Source organism: Ranitomeya imitator, chromosome 3 (genome assembly GCF_032444005.1).
Source record: "Ranitomeya imitator isolate aRanImi1 chromosome 3, aRanImi1.pri, whole genome shotgun sequence".
Taxonomy (NCBI): domain Eukaryota; kingdom Metazoa; phylum Chordata; class Amphibia; order Anura; family Dendrobatidae; genus Ranitomeya; species Ranitomeya imitator.
Window position 1 is genome coordinate 352835918 of NC_091284.1, and position 24737 is coordinate 352860654.

General features: G+C 41.8%; 1 protein-coding gene across 3 annotated transcripts in view; it reads right to left on the bottom strand.

The window, feature by feature from the left end:
• Window positions 1-24737, bottom strand: part of KIAA0319L (KIAA0319 like) — a 199257-nt gene that overhangs the window by 61910 nt on the left and 112610 nt on the right. For all 3 annotated transcript variants that reach the window (XM_069756828.1, XM_069756827.1, XM_069756829.1), the window contains exons 5-6: window positions 23193-23409; window positions 16159-16260 (exon numbers count right to left, since the gene is read on the bottom strand). In XM_069756828.1, the coding sequence (XP_069612929.1) occupies window positions 16159-16260; window positions 23193-23409 (319 nt within the window). The remainder of the gene's footprint in view (window positions 1-16158; window positions 16261-23192; window positions 23410-24737) is intronic.

Consider the following 24737-nt stretch of genomic DNA (forward strand, 5'->3'; position numbering starts at 1 on the left):
ACGGGAAATGTAGCCAGAATTAAGAGAATCGTAGAACATCCGCTGAAACAGAGATACACAAGAAACTCAAATGTTATTCTTTAATCTCATAAGGCAATTTTTCATTTGTGGGTTTTAATTTTTTTCCTCTCCTTCTTCCAAGAGCTATAACTTTTTTCCCATTGACATAGCCATGTGGGGTGTTGATTTTTTTTTGAAAAAATTTTAAATTAAATTCCAAGTGCGATGAATTGGTGAAAAAAATTTAAATTCTGACACTGTTTTTTGAGTTGTATGTTGATCACTGTATGGTAAGAATGACGCGGCAATGTGATTCTTCAGTTTAACATGCTGTGGAAATATTAAACTTGTATATTTTTGTTATTATTTTAGTGACTTAATAAAATTTGGAACTTGTAAAAAAACTTTTTGTTGCCTATTTTTTGTCAATGGAGCTGTGCGAGTGCTAGATTAGTCTGGTCTCCCTTTTAAACGAACTCCTTCAATTCTTTTCTATTTATGTTTGGGTTCCATTACTCAGGTGCCTGATCACAGTGTGGGTCTCATAGAAATGGTTCTTCTAAGCTTAATGCATGCATGCTCACATGAGTGCCCATGTATATGAGGGAGTTAGAAAGAACAGCTGTAACATAGTATCCCTTTTTATTTTTCCTTTCACCTATGTCTTGTCTGTCCTATCTTGCATTATTTTTTATCAGACCGTTTTAGCATTTCAGTTTTCTTGATTTTTGGAATATTCTTAATTATTAGAATATTATTGAATTTAACTTTTGAGTCTATTTTAATCATGTATGTAAGGTTATTGCAACTCTCCATTCTTTTGAGGTGCACTCTGTGCACATCTACTCCTCCCCCAACTGGCTGTCATTTACTGCCTTCCAGGGCCAGCCACCACCTTCTTCAACCATTTCACCACCTGGATACTTCATTTCCTTTCTGCTGACATCCCCACTATCATCATGGGAGACTTCAACATTCCCATTGACACTTCCCACTCAGCTGTCTCTAAGCTTCTATCTCTCACTTCCTCCTTCGGCCTCACTCAATGGTCTTGCCCAGCCACTCACAAAGAGGACCACACACTGGGTCTCATCTTCACCCTCCTCTGTTCCCTATATAACTTGTACAGGGTGGAGCGCGGTAATTTGCTTTTTTGCACTGCATGCTGTGGCGGCACTGTCGGTCGAAGAGAGGGGAGAGTGGGTGTGGCTTACAGAGGCTGATGGGAGATTTGTATTCCTCTGCCTTTCAGTTGCCATCATGCAGTGGACACGTGAGGAGAGGTCATTTTGTGTTGAAGCGTATTTTTCAAATGCCCACTCGATCATTACAGTGCAGCGTGCTTTTCGTTTACAATTCGCTGTTCCTCCACGCGGACGTGTTCCTGGACGGCAATCAATTGTAAATTGGGTGAATGCATTCAGAACAGCAGGGAATGTGTCATGTGTACGAAGGGGACCTGAGAGAAGGATTACAACACCACAAAACATCGAGAGAGTTAGAGCAGCAGTACTGCAATCTCCGAAACGCTCTGCTCGGAAGCAATCATTTGCTCTTGGCATTTCAAGACGTTCTCTCCACCGGATTCTTCATGATGAACTGAATTTTCACCCGTATAAAATGTGCGTGGTCCAACATTTGTCAGCATGGGACTATTTGACACGGCGGACCTCTTGTGAAGACATGTTAGCAACGATACCCCGTGACGCAATTGTGTTTTTTTCTGATGAGGCACATTTTCACCTCATTTTCACTGTGTGGTGCGCCATATCACGAGTAGGCATCATTGGTCCTTACTTTTTTCAGGATAATGGTCGTGCCATAACTGTGAACTCCGAACGGTACTTGTCTATGATACAGGATTATTTTCAGCCGGCTCTTGAGGCAATGGAACTAGAGGATACATGGTTCCAACAGGATGGTGCCACTGCACACACAGCGAGGGTTACCATGAATTGTTTGAGGCAAATGTTTCCTGGACGGCTTATCTCTTTGAGGGGAGATGTGAACTGGCCAGCACGCTCACCAGATTTAGCCCCATGCGATTTTTTTCCTTTGGGGTTACCTGAAGACTAAGGTGTATATCAACCGTCCCAACACCTTGGAAGACCTAAGGAACAATATTGAAGCTGAAATTGGCAGAATACCAGTGGACATGCTTGTTAGAGTTCATGAAAACTTCAGAAAACGTATGCAGCAGTGTGTGGATAGCGAAGGTCGACATTTGCCAGATACACTATTTAAAACCATGTAATTTAAAAATTCCATTACTGTTCAGTATAATTAAAATATAAAATAAATTTTTCTAATGATCATAATTTTTTTATTTCATTCCCAAATCAGCAAATTACCGCGCTCCACCCTGTATAACTCACCTCTCCCTCTTCCTGACCACAACCTACTTACATTCTTTTCTATCTCATGTCCAGGTGCACAACCCCCACTCCACAAACTTGCAGACCCAGAAATCACATTGACACAAACACATTGATTTACACTCACTCTCTGAAACCCTTCTCCCTCTTAGACATAAGTTCCACAACAGCTGCAGCTCTCAAATCAGTTGCCCCCCTCACACATACCAAAGCTTGCACAATCAACAGGCAACCCTGGCACACCAGCCTGATTAAAGAACTGAGGAGGTCTTCCAGGATTCCTGAGCGGAGATGGAAAGGATCCCATTCCAAGCACTTCATTAACATTCCAACAGTCCCTCACTACTCACAATCCTGTGAGCCCTGTGACACCAGTACTGACTGAGCACAGGGTTCACGTGTTTTAACAACCGCACTAGAGCCCCAGAAGAGCCAACACCACTGGAACGATGCAGACAAGGGAGGGGAATATAAGTGTTTTTATTTTCATAGGGGCAAACATTAATATTGGGAAATGTCAATTCAGGAGAACAGAATGTATCTGCCTCCATCTCCTCTGCCCTCACTATAGAACTGTATATGAAAGTCTGTATTCACTGAAGACAGATTTTACCCCTGAATTGAGAATTAATGATCGGTTCAGGAGGAGAAAAAAAAGCAGATTTTTTCTAATAAAATATATCACAAATTTGTTTATTTTCACGTGTTTTTAAAGTTTTCCTTACATATTGGCTCTCCCATCCACCAGCACTACAGTTCTAAGTTTCATTCATTTAAACTCAGGATCAACGGGGGTCCCAGAAATCTGACTTCAACTTAATCAGAAAAAAGAGGACTTATCCTAGCAGTCCAGCGTCGGACTGGAGCACCTTGGGCCCACCAGAGAAAATCATTCTTGGGGCCCACTATGTAGCTACATAGAAATAGATACAAGACCACCAATTGTGCGGTAAAAAGCGCTAATATCAGGGTATAATATAAGGTAGTTCACGTCTTAATAATGTAGCAAGGGTTGGGGTAGCCCCCTCACAGAATATAATGTAGCCCCCTCATAAAATATAATGCAGTCCCCTCTCATAGAATATAATGCAGCACCCCACAAAATATAATGCAACCCTCTCAGGTATGACACAGTCCCCACCATAGAATATAATGTAGCACCCCCATAGGGTATAATGCAGCCCCCCCTCATATAGTATAATGCCACCCAGCACAGAATATAATGTAGTCCCCTGAGAGAATGCAGTTCCACCACAGAATATAATGCAGCCCCCCCATAGAGTATACTGTAGCCCCCTCATATAGTATGATGTAGCCCCCATAATATTATGTAGTCCCCTGAGAGAATAATGCAGCCCCACCACAGAATATAATGCAGCCCCCCATAGAGTATACTGTAACCCCTCATATAGTATGATGTAGCCCCCATAATATAATGTAGTACCTTGAGTATAATGCAGTCCCCCCACAGAATATAATGTAGCCCCCCAGGGCCGTATTTAGAGTTTCTGCTGCCCTAGGCACTTTTAGCGCTGCCTCCCCTTTTGGTGAGTATGACACTATCGGCAGTGACTTTGGCAAAAATCGCTGATGTGAAAGTCGCCTTTTGCAGCAGATCCGGCAGTTTTTCTGCATCTGCCGCGTAACGGATCACTTATGGCAACACTGCGTTCGGCCTCAGTCATTCTCTATGGGATTTGCGGCACTTGCCGTGATCTGGCAAATGTGGTACCATACCTCCCAACTTTTGAAGAAGGGAAGGAGGTATAAAGTTTGCGGCGCGCGTAGTGCGCCGCGGCAAATTTTAGGCCACGCCTCTGACTAGATCCATTTCACAACTAGTCACACCCATATCCACGTCCCAACCGCAGCCATTTAGCATTGCTGATCACACTGTTTTATATACAATAATTATAAACAAAAAAATATGGCCACACAGTGCTCCATACTGTATAATGACCGCACATGATGCTCAATACTGTATAACGGCCACCACACATGATGCTCCATAGTGTATAACGGCCACACAGTTCTCCATACTGTATAATGACCACACATGATGCTCAATACTGTATAATGACCACAAATGATGCTCCATACTGTATAACGGCCGCACATAATGCTCCATACTGTATAATGATCCCACATAATGCTCCATACTGTATAATGACCACACATGATGCTCCATACTGTATAACGGCCGCACATGATGCTCCATACTGTATAATGATGCCACATAATGCTCAATACTGTATAATGGCCACACATAATGCTCAATACTGTATAATGACCACAAATGATGCTCCATACTGTATAACGGCCACACATGATGCTCCATACTGTATAACGGCCACACATGATGCTCCATACTGTATAATGACCACACATGATGCTCCATACTGTATAACGGCCGCACATGATGCTCCATACTGTATAACGGCCGCACATGATGCTCCATACTGTATAACGGCCGCACATGATGCTCCATACTGTATAATGATCCCACATAATGCTCAATACTGTATAATGACCACAAATGATGCTCCATACTGTATAACGGCCGCACATGATGCTCCATACTGTATAACGGCCGCACATGATGCTCCATACTGTATAATGATCCCACATAATGCTCAATACTGTATAATGACCACAAATGATGCTCCATACTGTATAACGGCCACACATGATGCTCCATACTGTATAACGGCCACACATGATGCTCCATACTGTATAATGACCCCCCTCCTGTATGCATGGCTCATCTCCCTCCTATCCCATATACATAGCTCATATTACCCCTCCTGTATGCATGGCTCATATTCCCCCCTGTATGGCTCATATTCCCCCCTGCATGGCTTATATCCCCCCCTGCATGGCTCATATTCCCCCCTGCATGGCTTATATCCCCCCTGTATGGCTCATATTCCCCCCTGTATGGCTCATATTCCCCCCTGCATGGCTTATATCCCCCCCTGCATGGCTCATATCCCCCCCTGCATGGCTCATATTCCCCCCTGCATGGCTTATATCCCCCCCTGCATGGCTGATATTCCCCCCTGCATGGCTTATATCCCCCCCTGCATGGCTCATATTCCCCCCTGCATGGCTCATATTCCCCCCTGTATGCAGGCTTATCTCTCCGCTCCTGCTCGGCGCGCCGGCTTATGTCCTCCTTCATCCCCCCCCCCCCCGTTCCCCCGTCCCTCATACTCACCTGTCCCACTACACGGCCGTGCCGACATCCCTCGCGCTCTGTCCCGACTCCAGGCGGCGGCGCCGGCGCAGCACCTTCTTCCTGCTTGAGCGGTCATGTGACACCGTTCATTAAGATCATGAATATGCGCATATTCATGATCTTAATGAGCGGTGTCACGTGACCGCTCGTGCAGTGCAGACACCGAGACCATCGCTGGAGCAGGCAGGGTGAGTATTCAAGGCGAGCAGGCGAGCGAGCAGGCGAGCGAGCAGGCGAGCGAGCGGGCGGGCGGCGGGGGGGGGGGGGGGGTCCCTGGAGCGGGGGGAGGCCCTGCCAGCAGATGCCAGTGTCAGGGCCCACCGGAGGATCCTCCGGTTCCCCGGTGGGCCAGTCCGAGCCTGTAGCAGTCTGAAATAATTTTCTAGGATATGATTAACCTTTTATGATTAACTTTCTTACTTTGCAACTTAAGTCACAAAAGTAAAGATTGCTGGAAACACATCCAGGGCAAGTTAAGTTATGTTCCGCTGAGAACTTCATTGTTCAATAGGGAGGACTTGTCACTTGGCATTAAAGGGAATCTGTCACCCCATTTTTTGCCTATAAGCTAAGGCTGCCGCCATCAGGGGCTTATCTACAGCATTCTGTAATGCTGTAGATAAGCCCCCGATGTAACCTGAAAGATAAGAAAAACAAGTAAGATTATACTCACCCAGGGGCGGTCCCGGTGCGGTCTGGTCCGATGGGTGTCGCGGTCCAGGTCTGGCGCCTCCCATCTTCATACAATGTCGTCCTCTTCTTTGCTTCTTGTCGTGGCTCCTGCTCAGGCATACTTTGTCTGCCCTGTTGAGGGGAGAGCAAAGTACTGCAGTGCGCAGTCCCTGGGCCACTCAGACCTTTCCCGATGCCTGCGCACTGCAGTACTTTGCTCTGCCTTCAACAGGACAGACAAAGTACTCACCCTCCGTCGCTGCATCTCCGTCATTGCAAATCTGTCCTGGTGCGACAGCTTCTTCCTGTGCTGAGCAGTCACGTGGTACCGCTCATTAAGGTCATGAATATGGACGAGACTCCACTCCCATAGGCGTGGAGTGCATATTCATGACCTTAATGAGCAGTACCACGTGATCGCTCAACACAGAAAGAAGCTGTCGCCGAGACGTTCAGCGACGGTGAGAGGAGAGCAAGTCTGACGAATGAGGAGGACGGGGGAAGGACAGAGGAGGATGGGGGAGCCCAGCCATGCATACAAGATGGGAGGGGGGAGTCGAGCCATGCATACAAGAAGGTACCGGGGGAGCCACGCAGAGCAGGACAGGACAGGGAGGAATCACACATACCGGGATAGGGATGAGGGGACAATACATACCAGGCTTATACTCAAGTCAATAAGCTTACCAAGTTTTCCATGGCAAAATTAGGTGCCTTGGCTTATACTCGGGTCGACTTATACTCGAGTATATACGGTATATATGTTTTCAGCAACATTAAATAAACCAACACCTTTTCCCAGTTTTAAAGTAAAGAAATAAAAAAAATATATAATGAACAATTGGTATTGCATCGTCTGTAAAAGTCTGGTGTATTAAAATAAAAAAATATACTTAAAATATTATTATCATTATGCTTTGCTTATATAGCGCCAAGATATTCCGCAGCGCTTTAAATACATTATCATCTGTTAAACTTCAGGGAAAAAAACGCCAGACTTGCCCTTTTTTTCATTCAATAATAAATGATCATTTCTATGTACCCCAATGTGTTATCAATAAAATGGTTTGGCCGGCAAACAAAACAAACTCTTGCACAGCTAAATAAAAACAGTTACAAGTCTCAGAAAATGTCGAGACAAACAAAATTTGTAATCATTTTTTTTTTCTTTTTACAAATTTTAGAATTTTTTAATTACCAAAATCTAAAAAAACTACACAAGCTTGATATCGCCATAATCGCACTGCCGTGAAGAATCATGCCACCAGTTCCTTTTTATAGAATAAACAGCTCTGTTAAAACAAAATCTGAAAAGCAATGTTGAAAATGCAGTTTTTTCACAATTTCACCCCACTTGGAATTTTTTTTCCAGATGTGTCAGTAAAGGTGAAATGAATGGTGTCAGTTAAAACTACAACTCGCCCCACAAAAAAGAAGCGCTCATATGGCTAATCGACAGAAAACTAAAATAGTTATGGCTCTTAGAAGAAGCAAACATTAAAGCGCAAAACTGAAAAATTGGCTTTTCCTGAAGCAGTTAATATAATTGGGAAATCGATGTTTATTCAACGAGGTGCCATTCCCTTCTGCAGAAGAGCTGATGTTCTTGTTAAGCATTGCACCAGAATGTGTGAACACCCGAAACGACACCATAGAAATTGTCTGTGAGGGGGTAAATGCTATGAAACAAAACTGTACCACTACTAAACCACAAACCATAGAGAAACTGCATGTGGCTCAGGCGGATCATCGGCATACAAGCAGGCGCTGCTTACTAGATGGGATTCATTTTCACAGAGGCAGCTTTTCAGGCTAATATTCCTGCATAACTGGTTTAGCCAGAAAAGTATAAAGAATATATTGTGCAAATAAACATATTGTAGATGTGACTCCTAATCATGAGAATGGGCAGGATAATTGGCAATAACAGCTCCGAAACTGCAACTTTCATATCTTGACACTTCAATTTTTGTTGGTAAAAACAACGTGGGTGACGTTCCTAAAGCTGTAAAACTGGTTGTGCTGAGCTACAAGACAGGTCCTGTACATAATCAAGATGTAATGGACACATATGGAAAAACACTCAGTGGGGAGGAGGGCGTCTAAACATTATTTAGGCTGATGAGTTTCTGACACTGCAGTTCCAGCAAAGTGGATGGGATTTATGGAGATCTAACGCCCACTGTGCCTTTTGTACACAGTGTAAATTCAGCTGTGGTGTGTGTTTCAAATTTGTAATATTATTATACATTTTTATAGCGCCATTTATTCCACGGCGACTTACATGTGAAAAGGGGGCAAATATAGACAAATACAATAAACATGAGCAAAAAAAACAAGGCATACAGGTACATAAGGAGGGAGGACCCTGCCCGCGAGGGCTCACAGTTTACAGGGGATGGGTGAATCTGCAACATATCAGTTTCTGTTGCGAGTACGCTGAGTTTTAAGCGCAGATTTTGCCCATAGATTTGTATTAGATGCGGAAAATCCACAGGTAAAAAGCTCATGTGTTTTTGTGCGTTTTCAAAGCAGAGAACACGTGTAAACCGCATATGAAGTTTTGTCAACGCCAAGTACCAGGAGGTAGCAAACAAGATACTAAAAAGAGACAAAACTGCAGCGCCAAAAAAGTAAAAAAAAAACACACTCAAAAATGCAATGAAAAAGCACAAGTATCAATAGGTGCAAAAATTCTGCAACATCAAAAACTCAGCAAAAGCTCATCGTGGGAACGTATTTAGTGAATTCTGCTGCAAGGAGCTCACACTGAGGGGCAGTGACAATACTTGGCAGATGGAAAATCAGAAGTTTCCTTTATTGTTACGGAGTGATTGAACAGTTTGGAGAGTGTCAAATACAATATCATGTACTGTGTAAAGCGACTTGGACATTGGTGATGGGTATTTTTAAAGAGAACCTCTACATGGCGCCGGATCCACAGGCTTCATATATCAGGCACTGGCTGTATGATCTCAGCCAGGTATGTCTGACTCTGAAACGCTGTGGCATTTCAGAGAAACTGGCTGGGGACTTACAAGGGGCGTTCATTAAAGATTTCCCCTGACCCACTTCTATTTATCACAGGACGCTGAAACTGCACATGTGTAATGATATAAGGGTATGTGCACACGTTGCGGATTTGCCTGTGGTGTTTTCCACACTGAATCCGCATCTCTTGGCAGAAAACGCATGTAAAAATCTGCGTGTTTTTGGTGCGTTTTTTGTGTGCAGATTTGATGCATTTTTGATGCGTTTTTGAAAGCTAAATAAAGATCTATTACTGAACAAAAAAGATTTGTGATGTCATTTCTTGTCCAACCTCCTATTTTACATTTGTTGAACCCACACTCCATTACACACAGATAGACAGACAGATAGATAGATAGATAGATAGACAGATAGATAGGTAGATCGATATGGGATAGATCTATAGATAATATCTATCGATCTATGTATAGATCTATCTATCTCATTCCTTCTATCTATCTGTCTCATTCCTTCTATCTATAGATAGATAGATAACTAGCTAGATAGATAGAAGGAATGAGATAGATGATAGATAGATGATAGAAAGATAGATCTATAGATAGATAGAAGGAATGAGATAGATGATAGATAGATGATAGAAAGATAGATCTATAGATAGATAGAAGGAATGAGATAGATAGATCTATATATAGATAGATCTATAGATATAAATATTCATTTATCTATCTATAGACATATGTATGGATAGATATATCTATGGATAGATGTAGATAGATATATGGATAGTTAGATAGATATATGGATAAATATATCTATGCATCTATAGATATATCTATCTATAGATAGATATATCGTTAGATAGATATATCGTTAGATAGATATATCGTTAGATAGATATTTCTATCTATAGATATATCCATAGATATATAATAGCAAGGCCGATGTTTATTAATGAACAATATGTTTAATATTGGAAAAAAACGGGAAAAAAACGGGAAAAAAATGGCATGGGCTCCTGCACAAATTTCTGCGCCAGAGGGGGAAAGCCGACGACCGGGGGCCAATATTTGTAGCCTGGGATGAGGGTACTAGCCATGACCCCTTCCCAGGCTATGAATATCAGCCCGCAGCTGTCTGCATAGCCTTTACTAGGGGACCCCAAAAATAAATGACGTGGGGTCCCTCTATATTTTGTAGCCAGAAAGGCTATGCAGACAGCTGCGGGCTGATATTCATATAAAAACACCAGAGAAAGACACAGAGTATAAGTCCCATTTAACCAGAGTACAAATACAAATCTTTATTAGTAAGACCATCAATTACAGACCAATATAAATAATCAATCATAGAACATTACAGACATACAATATTCAGAAAGGAACCAGAGGACAGCACTGAAAAGAGTCACTGCAAGGCGGCAGCCCCTATGAATCCCTGTCAGTTATAAAATCATAAAGTGCCAATAGTGCATGTAAGGGTGAGAGACACCAAATGAACCAGATGGCTACAAATCTAACTATTTAACTCCCATAGTGGGCTACTAAGCGCCAAATGTAGCTGCTAATGTATTCAATCGAGCTTAATGTCTCTTACCCATGGGACAGGGGCACAGGGGTCACCGCCCTTACATGCACTATTGGCACTTTATGATTTTATAACTGACAGGGATTCATAGGGGCTGCCGCCTTGCAGTGACTCTTTTCAGTGCTGTCCTCTGGTTCCTTTCTGAATATTGTATGTCTGTAATGTTCTATGATTGATTATTTATATTGGTCTGTAATTGATGGTCTTACTAATAAATACAGTTAGGGCCAGAAATATTTGGACAGTGACACAAGTTTTGTTATTTTAGCTGTTTACAAAAACATGTTCAGAAATACAATTATATATATATAATATGGGCTGAAAGTGCACACTCCCAGCTGCAATATGATAGTTTCCACATCCAAATCGGAGAAAGGGTTTAGGAATCATAGCTCTGTAATGCATAGCGTCCTCTTTTTCAAGGGACCAAAAGTAATTGGACAATAGACTCTAAGGGCTGCAATTAACTCTGAAGGCGTCTCCCTCGTTAACCTGTAATCAATGAAGTAGTTAAAAGGTCAGGGGTGGATTCCAGGTGTGTGGTTTTGCATTTGGAAGCTGTTGCTGTGAGCAGACAACATGCGGTCAAAGGAACTCTCAATTGAGGTGAAGCAGAACATCCTGAGGCTGAAAAAAAAGAAAAAATCCATCAGAGAGATAGCAGACATGCTTGGAGTAGCAAAATCAACAGTTGGGTACATTCTGAGAAAAAAGGAATTGACTGGTGAGCTTGGGAACTCAAAAAGGCCTGGGCGTCCACGGATGACAACAGTGGTGGATGATCGCCGCATACTTAATTTGGTGAAGAAGAACCCGTTCACAACATCAACTGAAGTCCAGAACACGCTCAGTGAAGTAGGTGTATCTGTCTCTAAGTCAACAGTAAAGAGAAGACTCCATGACAGTAAATACAAAGGGTTCACATCTAGATGCAAACCATTCATCAATAACAAAAATAGACAGGCCAGAGTTAAATTTGCAGAAAAACACCTCAAGAAGCCAGCTCAGTTCTGGAAAAGTATTCTATGGACAGATGAGACAAAGATCAACCTGTACCAGAATGATGGGAAGAAAAAAGTTTGGAGAAGAAAGGGAACGGCACATGATCCAAGGCACACCACATCCTCTGTAAAACATGGTGGAGGCAACGTGATGGCATGGGCATGCATGGCTTTCAATGGCACTGGGTCACTTGTGTTTATTGATGACATAAGTGCAGACAAGAGTAGCCGGATGAATTCTGAAGTGTACCGGGATATACTTTCAGCCCAGATTCAGCCAAATGCTGCAAAGTTGATTGGACGGCGCTTCATAGTACAGATGGACAATGACCCCAAGCATACATCCAAAGCTACCCAGGAGTTCATGAGTGCCAAAAAGTGGAACATTCTGCAATGGCCAAGTCAATCTCCAGATCTAAACCCAATTGAGCATGCATTTCACTTGCTCAAATCCAGACTTAAGACAGAAAGACCCACAAACAAGCAAGACCTGAAGGCTGCGGCTGTAAAGGCCTGGCAAAGCATTAAGAAGGAGGAAACCCAGCGTTTGGTGATGTCCATGGGTTCCAGACTTAAGGCAGTGATTGCCTCCAAAGGATTTGCAACAAAATATTGAAAATAAAATTATTTTGTTTGGGTTATGTTTATTTGTCCAATTACTTTTGACCTCCTAAAATGTGGAGTGTTTGTAAAGAAATGTGTACAATTCCTACATTTTCTATCAGATATTTTTGTTCAACCCTTCAAATTAAACGTTACAATCTGCACTTGAATTCTGTTGTAGAGGTTTCATTTCAAATCCAATGTGGTGGCATGCAGAGCCCAACTCGCGAAAATTGTGTCACTCTCCAAATATTTCTGGCCCTAACTGTATTTGTACTCTGGTTAAATGGGACTTATACTCCGTGTCTTTCTCTGGTGTTTCTATATATTGCTGAAGTGTCCTTTATTGAATGTTTATCTTGGTCTTTGTCTTTTAACACAGTACCACTAGGATGTGTAAAAGACCAAGTACATTGGTGTCCATTGTGGGATGTTTTTATTGGGGCTGATATTCATAGCCTAGGAAGGGCCATGGATATTGTCCCCCCCACCTACAAATGCAAGCTCCCAGCAGCCCCGGAAATGGCGCATCTGTGAGATGCGCCAATTCCGGCACTTAGCCTCTCTCTTCCCATTGCCCTGTGGTGGTGGCATATGGGGAAATAAGGGGTTAATGTCCCCATTGTGTTGTACTCCCTGTCCGACGCAGTCCAATTAATAACGAGTGTCCCATGACTATTTCCCCTACAAAACAGTGACATCGGGTGATGTCACTGCTCTATAGGGCCTCCAGTGACACACTGACAGGAGACAATGGATCCGGCAGTGCATCACTTAAGAGGTTACTTTAGTTCATTGTCTCGCTTTATGGCAATGCTGCGTGGGAATTTTCATGATTATGAATTAAACTATACTGTACTCACAGCGGCGGAGGGATACAGTGCGGAAGGATACCTTCCGTTATTGTATCCCGGAGCCCCTGGAGAGTGGTCGCATCTGCTGATGTGACAGCTCTCCACGGGAGATCATCGTGGGACAATCGTATTAATTGGATTACGTCGGACATAGGGAGTATATTGTTGATTATTTTTTTTGCTTTTTCAGGTGAGCGAGGGCTTCGGGGATTATGTGTAGATGGTGAGTATGAACTATATATGTACTGTATGTGTTTTTTTCTTTTTTACATTCAACACATTAGCCGGATGATGGAACTACTACTGTCCCATCATTGGCTAATATGTCAATCACTGTCACTGTAGCAGGCATAGCCGGATGGGACTTGTAGTCCCATCGGATGATGCCTGCGCACACACACACACAGCAAGCCCTGGCAGACCCTCGCACAGCCCCGCAGACCTCCCCGCACACCCCTGGACAACCTGCAGACCCCCCGGACAGCCACGCAGACCCCCGGACAGCCCCGGCAGACCACCGGACAGCCCCGCCGACCCCTGTCAACCCTGCACACAGTCCTGCCCACCCCGCACACAGCCCCGCAGACCCACACACACAAACACGCACACAGTCACCGGCCACACTCCGCCCACACTCCCTCCTCCCGATCTGCAGCGTTTCATCCGCAGCAAAACTGCAGATCTTTTTTATATCTGCGGTTTTACTGCGGATGTGCCTGACTGACACAGTCAAATCTGCAACGTTTGCACATACCCTAAGTCTCTATAGGTTATATGCCAATTTGCAACTCAGAACTGATAACGGTCTTGATTTTACAGGTGCTGAAGTGGTGGGAGGTTTGATAATGCACCCAGTGGAATACAGAGCAGTCCTTTACTTGAAAGGCCGCACACCAAAGGAGACGTTCGATGAGATGAAAGAGGTTTATAGTGATGATTCTACGTCATAAGATGTAGTCAAGGACTGGCATTGTCAACTCAAATGTGGTCTGACTTTGGTGCAAACAGCTCCAATTCCAGGGTGATCCCACTCTGCTATAGATTTTTGGGAAAAATCGCTGCGGAACCATTTGCAACGTAGCACAAAATGTCAAGATTAGTGTTGGATTCATGGAAAAAAAATCATCCAAGACCATCTTCACATGCATAAGTTATCAGATCGCTGGGTTCCCTGACTACTGTAGGCAGCATGGTGGCTCAGTGGTTAGCACTGCAGCCTTGCAGCGCTGGAGTCCTGGGTTCAAATCCCAAAAAGGACAACATCTGCAAAGAGTTTGTATGTTCTCCCCGTGTTAGTGTGGGTTTTCTCCGGGGTCTTCTGTGTCCTCCCACACTCCAAAGACATACTGATAGGGAATTTAGATTGTGAGCCCCATAGGGGACAGAGATAATAATGTGTGCAAAACTGTAAAGGTTGCAGAATATGTTAGTTAGTGCTATATAAAAATAAAGATTATTATTATGTATTGTTACTCACACCTTTCCAGAAGCAGGAACGAGTTGAATGCTCTCAGGCTCTATTGAAACCAGGAGGACTTTTTCAACAGTGATCACATGGGATGAAAGCTGGGTCCATCACTATGATCCTGAGACTAAAGTCCAGTTGATGCAATTGAAGCATCATGACTCACCGCCTCCAAAGAAGGCACGTGCCCAACCCTCGGCAGGCAAGGTCATGCTCACAGTATTTTGGGACCAGCACGTAATAGTATTGATGGATTTCCTGGCAAAGATTACCATGATCGCAGGGGCAAACTATGCTTCACTGCTGCGGAAGTTGCGGGAGGCCATCAAAACTAAGAGATGTTGCATGCTCACTAAAGGTGTCCGACTTGTGCAAGACAATGCGCCAGTTCACAACTCACATGTTGCCCAAATGGAAGCATGCACCTGTGGCTTTGAAATTCTACCGCATCCCCCTTATTCACCCGACTTCGCACCATCGGACTTCCACCTCTTTCCAACAATGAAGTTATTTTTTTTAACTGTGGTGCACATAAATTCCCTTAAAAATTCCTTTATTAATATTAGTTTCTAAAAAAAACACCTACCCAGTGCAAAAAATAGTCAATAACTATAATAAACATAGACCAAAAATACACTACAATGTCCATGCAATAGGCCTGATTTGCTTCTGCCTAGCTGTGGAGGTTGGCACCCTATAATACGATTTTTTGGTGCCCCCACTCAAGGGGCCATGTACAGGTTCTCTTTAAAAATACCCATCACCAGTGTCCAAGTCACTTTACACGGTATAAGATATTGTATTTGACACTCTCCAAACTGTTCTGATTTTCTAAATTGACACTCTCCAAACTGAGATCAAACAGTTGGTGCCTGATACATGCTGTCCATGCATCCAAATCCATTGTTGTTTTTGATAGATTCCTGTTTTTATTGAAATAAGCTAATGCGGTGCACGGTGCCGAGTGCACCCTGGGTGTGGTCGACCAGTTCAGTGCACCTTCCTACCTACTTGTTTTCCAGCTAGAAAGGAAGATGCGTTGAGGTGGGGAACCACCCTCAGGGTGCACCCAGCACCTCATTTGCATATTTGAATAAATGAGGATTTATGCAAATGGAGTTCCACACTAAAGATTGTTATCAATACGGTGTCCCTTACAAGGTGTTGTGCTGGCTTTGGTCCGTCATTGTGTGCCGACAGACTCTCTTAAAGGCTACCTAGGGCCCATATAGTGTTGATGCAGGATTATGGAGCGTAGAAAGCAGCCATTTAATATCCATATCCTGAGCACAGAAGGGGAGAAAACAAGTTAGAGAGACGGATGATAAAGGTCGCCTCCGGTACGTGCAGCAAGCATGTGAATATATGGAATTACCTTCAGGAGGTTCAGGAAGGACAAAGGCATTCAGCTGAACTGCATTTTTCGGTAAGGTAACCTCGACACTATCTCCAGCAGACACCACAAGCTTGTTGGTTACTAGAGGAAAGATAAAAGCACAAAAATACATTTAACTGGTATCTACACACATCTAGCCATGGTGCAGAAAACCGATACACCAGAAGGCAAGAAGGAGGAGGCCCACAGTGAAAGATGGAAGTTCAGTTTTGCATAAGAAATACATAAATGTCAAAACTTTGGGAATATAGGACACCCCCACATAAAGGGGTCCAGGAAGTAAAGATATTAGGCGAGTAACATTGAAACATGCCAAAAAAATCACATTGGTAATGTCTGCGATTTTCGACAAACACAGATCTTAATGGATACACTTTAAACCTTTTCAGTATGGCTACAGATGCCCAAACACACCAGAGAGACCCAATGAGGATACAATGAGTATAGGGGATGCAGACTCTCCCCTAATGGTAGATGTCGAGGAATGGTGTTTGGGTCCTTTGTTTTCATTGGAGATAAGGCGAAACCGAACACAATATTCTAAAGATACATTTGTACATTTCTTATAACAAATGTAACTCCTTAAACCCTAATAAATTACTGACACGACCTATTGCATCATGCTCCTCTCACCATAAATGCTCAAACTCATCAATATAATTGGCACGTGTAAACTGCCTTTAACCCCTTCGCCCCAAGCCTGTTTTCACCTTCTTGACCAAGCCAAATTTTATAACTCTGGAACGCGTCAACATATTCCAGTGATTCTGAGATTGTTTTTCGTGATATATTATATTTCATGATAGTGGTAACATTTCTTGATAGGATTCTTGTTTATTTGTGGGAAAAAAAAGGAAATTTTGAGAAATGTTGAAACTTTTTCAATTTTCAAACTTTTAATTTTTATGCCCTTAAATCAGAGACTTATGCCACACAAAATGTTAATAAATAACATTTCCCACATGTCTACTTTAAATCAGCACAATTTTTAAAACATTTTTTTGGTTAGGAAGTTAAGGGTTAAAACCTGACCAGCAATTTTCCAAAACAATTTTTTTAGGGACCACCTCACATTTGAAGTGACTTTTAGAGATCTATTCGACAGAAAATACCCAAAAGTAACACCATTCTAAAAACTGTACCCCTCAAGGTGCTCAAAACCACATTCAAGAAGTTTGTTAACCCTTCAGGTGCTTCACAGGAATTAATGGAAAGATAAAATAAACGTTTAACTTTAACCTCCATCTGCCTCATTATAGGGAATCTACCGCTGGGTGCTCCGTCTGAATCACGTATCTCAGAGATTTCCACAGAAACCCCGATGCAAGCGCTCAGCGCAAAGTGCAGGATAAATGTGCGCCAAGCCTTACTGTGATCTTTGGGAGGCAGAATGAACAAATCAACAGCATGTGAAGAATTGGTTTCATTTATTTTTTACGCCGTTCCTCGTACGGTATAAGTGATTAGAAGACTTTATTCTTTGGGTCGGTGCAATTACAGCAATACCAGATTTATGTCGGGTTTTTATATTTGGCAGCTGTCCGACACTAAAAGACGCTTTTTATTGCAAAAACTAGTTTTGCATCACCATATTTAGACAGCTATAATTTCTCCATATTTCGGCTGACAGTCATGTGAGGGCTCATTTTTTTGAAGGGACGAGTTGACGTTTTTATTTGTTCCATTTTCAGGTATATGGCATTTTTTGATTGCTTTCTATTCTGATTTTTGGGAGATAGAATGAACAAAACTAACAATTCAGGATTCTTTTTTATCAATCTGCATGTGGTAAAATTGATAAGGCAACTGTATTGTTCGGGATGATTGCAGCAATACCACATTTATATATTTTTAATATTTTGGCGCTTTATCACAAACTATTTTATAGAAAAAATAATTATTATTGCCTCACTTTGTTCTGAGAGCTATAACTTTTATTTTTTCGCTGGTGGGGCTTTACGGCGGTTTGTTTTTTGAGGGACAAGATGACTGTTTTGGCGGTACCATTTATATTTACACTTTTTGTTAGGCAGTATGTTGATAAAGCATTGTTTTTTGCCTTTTTTAAAATTTTGCAGTGTTCAATGAAAGGGTTAGTTTGTCTGAGAGGTAGGAAGGAGGGGCGAGTCAGCTCCTGCTCTTAGCAGGCGCATATAGGCAACCTTCCCTGTAGGACCCAGAAGAACCCCACAGCCATCTTGCGGCCCGGGGTCATCATGGAGACCATCGGCACAACGCGATTGCATCACATTGTGCTGATGGAAGTAGAGAGGGAGCTCACAGCCTCTGCGATGTTCCTCGATGTCGCTGTCACTATTGACAGCGGCATCAGAAGGGTTAAACATCCGCGATCGTTGCTAACACCGATCGTGGATGTTGCTGCAGGGTGCCAGCTCTCCCATAGAGCCGACACCCGCATCTGATCGCGGTGGAGCCCAACATGAGCCTGAGCGATCATGGAGCCGTACATATACGGCGATTTGCAGGAATGCAGCTATATATATATATATATATATGTATATATATATATATATAAATATACACAATATATATAGAGCACATGTTGAAAAGGAGTTAAAAAGTTTTACTTCATAAATCAGTAGTTCAAATGGCAGTAACTTTGTAATATATCTTATCAGAGAGACTTCCCCATTACTGAGAAAGGAGATGACAATTAGTGCTTTGAAAAACTATGGAGACGGGAGGAGACAGGAAGAAAGAAGAGCAAGTGGCAGACCCAGAAATTCGGATGCAAGTTCTACTGAAACATCATTTGCAGATCTCAATAAAATGTTATGCCTTCTACTATGACAGCAATGGGAAAATCTGCATTCACTGAAATTTCTCATAAATTGAGAATTTTGAAAATGTGAATGATTAGTTTAGGAGGAGAAAGAAGTGGATGTGTCTAATAAGACATATTACAAAGTTCCTTATTGTCATGTGTACTATTGATTCATGAAAATAAATAAATTAAACTCTGCAAGTACTCGGGTACTGGTTGGAATTGTATTTGGTCAGGCCAAGCATGTCTATTCAAGGGGAGGTGGGGGAACAGATGTTCAGCGTTCACAGCAGTTAAACTCAATTTTTTAGCTAGGACTCCGCCTAATAATGGAAGCTTGCAGTATAGATTTCTCCTCCATAGGGGAGTAGAGGCAGCTGACATTTAACTAAGGACATGAAAACCCTTTCAATAAAGGCCAACTGCAGCACCACGGGAAAAAGATGATAAAAATTTAATGTAACCTTTCAGAAAGCACTTTACCGTGACCGGATTTTATTGGCAACAACTTAAGATTACGGAGCAATCAGAAAACTCCATGTTAGCACACTTTTACTAAATGTACATATGTGCAGTGCATGCTGTGCTTCATCATGAGCTAAGGTTTCTTCAATGGATGCATGGAGAACATCCACAATGTTCTCCAGTACTCAGCCGGTACTCACTGACACTGGATTTTCTGCTCGGCGTGCATTTACCCTAAATGTTATGGCTGATCAGTGGAAAGTAAAAATGGATTTAGAACACCTTTAATTAACTCTGAGATCTCAAGAGAAAATAAACAGGGTATGGAAGGAAATACAAAGGAATTTGTGCAAATTACATTAGAAATTGCCTACCTTTTCCTTTTTTTAATTTGTGGGTTGGCAAAAGGATACAGCAAGAGACCAGGGAATACTTTGTTTCAACATTGTCAAGAGTCTTTTATGCCGAGGACAATGATTTACAGTACACCAGGGAGATAAGACAATACAAGTAGATCCTGAATGGTAATTATTGGCTGAAGGGATGCCTTTTGGCCCGGGATATGGGGGGCAGCGAGCTCCTAGGATGACTGGATCAAACATTTCAAAAGCTATCTATGTCCCCTCTGCAACAAAGGTGGCTGGAGAGGATTACCCGCTAGATACATTGTGAAATATCTAGTGGTTTTACACCTTAAAATACAGGATTTTCTAATTGCTGACTCTTCTTTTCTAGTGACTGAATCCTATTCTGAGGCAGGTGATGTGCTAATGAATGCAATGGCATGGCTGATACTAATGATATCATTAACACAATGGCTCTAGTTTTCGAGGCTCGACGCATACATATAGTTTAATATCTAGCTGGCTAAATCAATAGCTTTTGTTGTTGACAAAATAAGTCAGAATTTAATGGGGATAATACGTTAAGTGACAGCTCACAGCTCGTTGGAACCCATACAATAGACAGAACAGGGAACATTTAGATTGTAGTGCGCGGCTTTATTGGACAGCTGCAAATAACCAAGTGCTTTGCTGGTGTGCAACACTCGCATTAAGAACGAAAGAAGTGGACGTGCGAATGACTGACCACGGCTTCATTCACACAAGGGTTTTCAAAATCCTGATTCTCGGGATCAGTGGTTGGACACACAGCGATCAGAAAGTTATTCCCCATCTCATGGATAGGGGAGAACTTCCAAGCATGAAACAACCCTTTTTATGACGTACTTAGGAATTGCAAGTTCATGAGATACAATTGTATATGGTGGGGATTGACCTGACATTGCAATTGGTAACGAATCTAAGCTTGGTGCTGTATTCGTATAAGGATGGTGGTTCTAGTGCTGTATTCCTGAACGGATAATGGTTCTGTATTCATGTACTGATGATGGGTTTGGTGCTGTTTTCATGTACTGATGATGGTTCTTTTGCTGTATTCATTTACTTATGGTGGTTATGGTGATGTATTAATGTAATGATGAAAATGATTCTAGTGCTGTGGTCATTTATTGATGATGGCTCTGGTGATGGATTTGTTATTAATAATAGTTTATTATAGGGCTAGTGTGCTATCCTTGCACACATGTACAACCCAAAAACTGAAAATACAGCCACCTGAAAGAGGCGATACATGTTAGCTGAACATTTGGTTGACTAAAGCCTGTCATACACTTTAGATAGCAGTTGCTCAAAAGACGGTTTATCGTTCCCATACGCAAAAGCTCTCACTATGCTGAGTGATCCTGTGATTTACATGAGAGAGCCACTGCCAGAATTTTCTGGTGGCATGTAATATATAGAGAAAAGGATCGGCAGTTCGAAATTGGACATGTTGGATGCTTACCATCCCCACCAATCATCTATATGGGACCCCCACACACACATTAGACTGTGGCTCGAACCCACCAATACCCATGGTTTGGGCGAAGTTAGTTTTACAGGTGCTTCTCACAAAATTAGTATATCATCAAAAAGTTACTTTATTTCAGTTCTTCCATGCAAAAAGTGAAACTCATATATTATATAGAGACATTACAAACAGAGTGATCTATTTCAAGTGTTTATTTATGTTAATGTTGATGATTATGGCTTATAGCCAATGAAAACCCAAAAGTCATTATCTCAGTAAATTAGAATAATTAACAAAAAACACCTGAAAAGGCTTTCTAAGCATTTAAAAAGGTTGATGAAAATGAAGCATTTTAGCCTTAAATAATGCACATTGAGTGAAATTTCAAGGAGTTGTAGGATCGCATAACCTTAGGACAGGGTACTAATACCAGGTCGGTGGAGGTGCGACACCTGCAGCAATCATCTGTCCCCAGTGCCAGCCAGATGTGCTTAGCTTTAAAGCAGAAAAGCACAGTTTGGCCACAGAATGGAACCACAGATCCGTCTCTATTCATTTGAACAAGGGTGGATGTGCAGTACCCAGTCGCAGCCACTATGCAGTTGGTGGAATTGTGCTGTGTAGCTCCGCAACTTATCATATCTGGCCACCTCCGGGAAAAGCTGATTGCCTGGGGTGTTGCCGACCCACTAATTTGGTACTGATGACCTATCCTAAGGATAGACTATCAATATTAAAGTACTGGACAACTCCTTTAACCATGAACGATTGTTTTTGCCAACTGATTCCATATGATTATCATCTGAAAAGAAATCAGGCAGGTTTGAAATTTTCATCCAATATACAATGATCATCTTGTCAAGATCTTACTTTTGTGTGAAAGATCTTTTGCCCTTTTACATAGGTGGCAAAACATTTCAAATAGCTGTCAGTCTAACGTGTTCAGATATCAGCTTTTAGGGAACCTTAAAAGGAATGTGTCATCGGGTTTAGCAACCTAATCTGAGAGCAGTAGCATAATGTAAAGACAGAGACCTTGATTCCAGCGAAGTGTTACTTGGTGTATTTGTACAGTGTATATATGAAGGTGTTAATTAGTCGTGTGGGCGGTGCTATATAGAGTAAAACATTCAGATAATTGTTAGATCTGCAGAAGATAAAACAGGGATTTTATCAAAATGACAGCAAATAGGCCAGCAAGTGACACATTGTTGGGATTGAGGTCTCTACCCCCTAAATTATGATGCTCTCAGATAGGGTAGCAGATATCTACTGACAGATTCCCTTTAATACACACTCCGCTTGGATGAGCATGCATATGTTCTGCATAGGGTAAGGACACATGGGAGCACAATACAATTGGTAGACTAAAGAAAATGATGCACACTGAGTGATTCTTAATAGATTGTTCAGTGAGTATAGGCTGCCATTGTTCTGGTCAGTGCCAGTCCTGCTTACATGGTACGATGCACCACCAAGAATGACGATTTTTTTTCCCTCTCTTACACTACACAAAGATCATTTCACCCAATGAGCAAGCATTTTTACGGTAAGATAATCGTGAAATGAGCATTTTGAAGAACTCTCATTCATGGTTATCTGCAGTGAACATGAAGCTTAAGTTTTGGCAAATATCTTTGGTTGCAGCTTATCTCTCCTGAGAGTAAAAGGTTCAACAGTTAATCATTAACCAAATTCTATCTATTGATTCACCTTCAGAATAACGAATGTCTTCCTATGAAATAAACGTATATCTCGAATTTTGGAGCATTAGTGAAATGATAAGTGTCAGTCAGCTTAGAAAAAGTGAAGGCCCTTCTAATGAATATATAGATGTGTAATGTAGTTGTGATCTGTCCTAGATGTCATTTGTCTAAAGTTATACAAATAGATGTTAGGACAATCCGCTTACCTGGTGCGGTGGAGCTGGTAGGAGCAGGCATTGGATGTGTGCTTGTGTTGACAGGTACTACGGCTGGTGCCTGTGTGACCAGACTTGGTTTTTCTCTATTCGTTGTTGGTGGACCATCAAGTGGCAGTGATTCTGTGACACTGATATCGTTTAATGGCTTGCCAGTGACTGAGCGGTCAGATGGTGGGACAGTAGGAATCACTCGGGACACATTTGTCTGTAAAAGAAAACAAATAGGGGACAAAAATAATTCAGTACATATTTTGTCACTAGCCGCTAACCTCCAAAACATAAATAAAAAGATCACAGCAGGAGACTTGGATCTCAGAGGGATCTAGTCAGAGCTACGGAAATACAGAATTTCAGCCCTTTGGGCACAATTTCACCATGGTCAAATTGCCCATTAAGCTGCTCTATAACTCAATTATCGCATCAAATGTTCCCGAATAAGGCATCATAAAACGTATAATAATATATATAATAATAATAATTTTTTTTTATATAGCGCCAACATATTCCGCAGCGCTTTACAAACGTATAGAATTATTGCTTTCAGGAATTATAAGTACAGATTCACATGTGGGGATCCCCACACTGCAAGACTGGAGAAAGTGAAGGTTATCCACCTCTGCTCCCAGAAATGTAATGGGTACCTGTATTACTAATTCAGGGGGGTATAAACCTGTCCCGGTCATATGGCAATACACAGATGCATAGCTTTTTAGAGTATATTGGAAAGTTTTACAGATTTTTTTCTTTTTCAGATCAGTTTTGGAATCATACAAAGAGAAATGAAACAATCAAGTAGAGAACCCATTCACTTGAATAGGAACAGAACAGTCATAAAATCACCTGTTCGCCTCTCCAACTGCCCTCTGTTATTTTGCTGGCTCAAAAAAATATAGCCTGTACAACTTTATCTTGTTACAAAAAAAAAAAAAAATAGCATGTGGATCCTTCTTTTGTATCCTTTTCTGCTCTAATTGATATATATATATATATATATATATATATATATATATATATATATATATATATTTACATTGGATCCATTATAAACATGAAATAACTGGAATGTTAACAGAGCCCAAATCATAAGCCTTTGTTGGTCAAGTTTTGCTCCACATTCACATAAGGCTATATTTACATGTGTGGTGGGCATTTCTAAAAAGAGAATACAAGCCTGGAAAGGATCGATCACAAAACGGACACCAATTGTACTGTCAGACCCCATTGACTATTTAGTGGTCTGTTGGGTTACTGACATTTCACTGGCTAAAAATCCCAACCCAACCATCTGATATGTGTATGGTGGTGACCCGACTCTCCACAAATGGCAGATGCTGGATTTTAACATGTCTGATCTTTTTGTTCTTAAAGCTATGGCTACAGACATTCTACAATGGGACTGATTTTACTTTTAAGTTACAGCTGTGGTCCAAATACAAACAGTGAGTCGTGTGCAATCTTGAAGACCACAGCAGTCAGTCATTAATTAAAAACAATCAGTGCGGTTATAAAAATTCTTAGTGTAACCCTAACCTG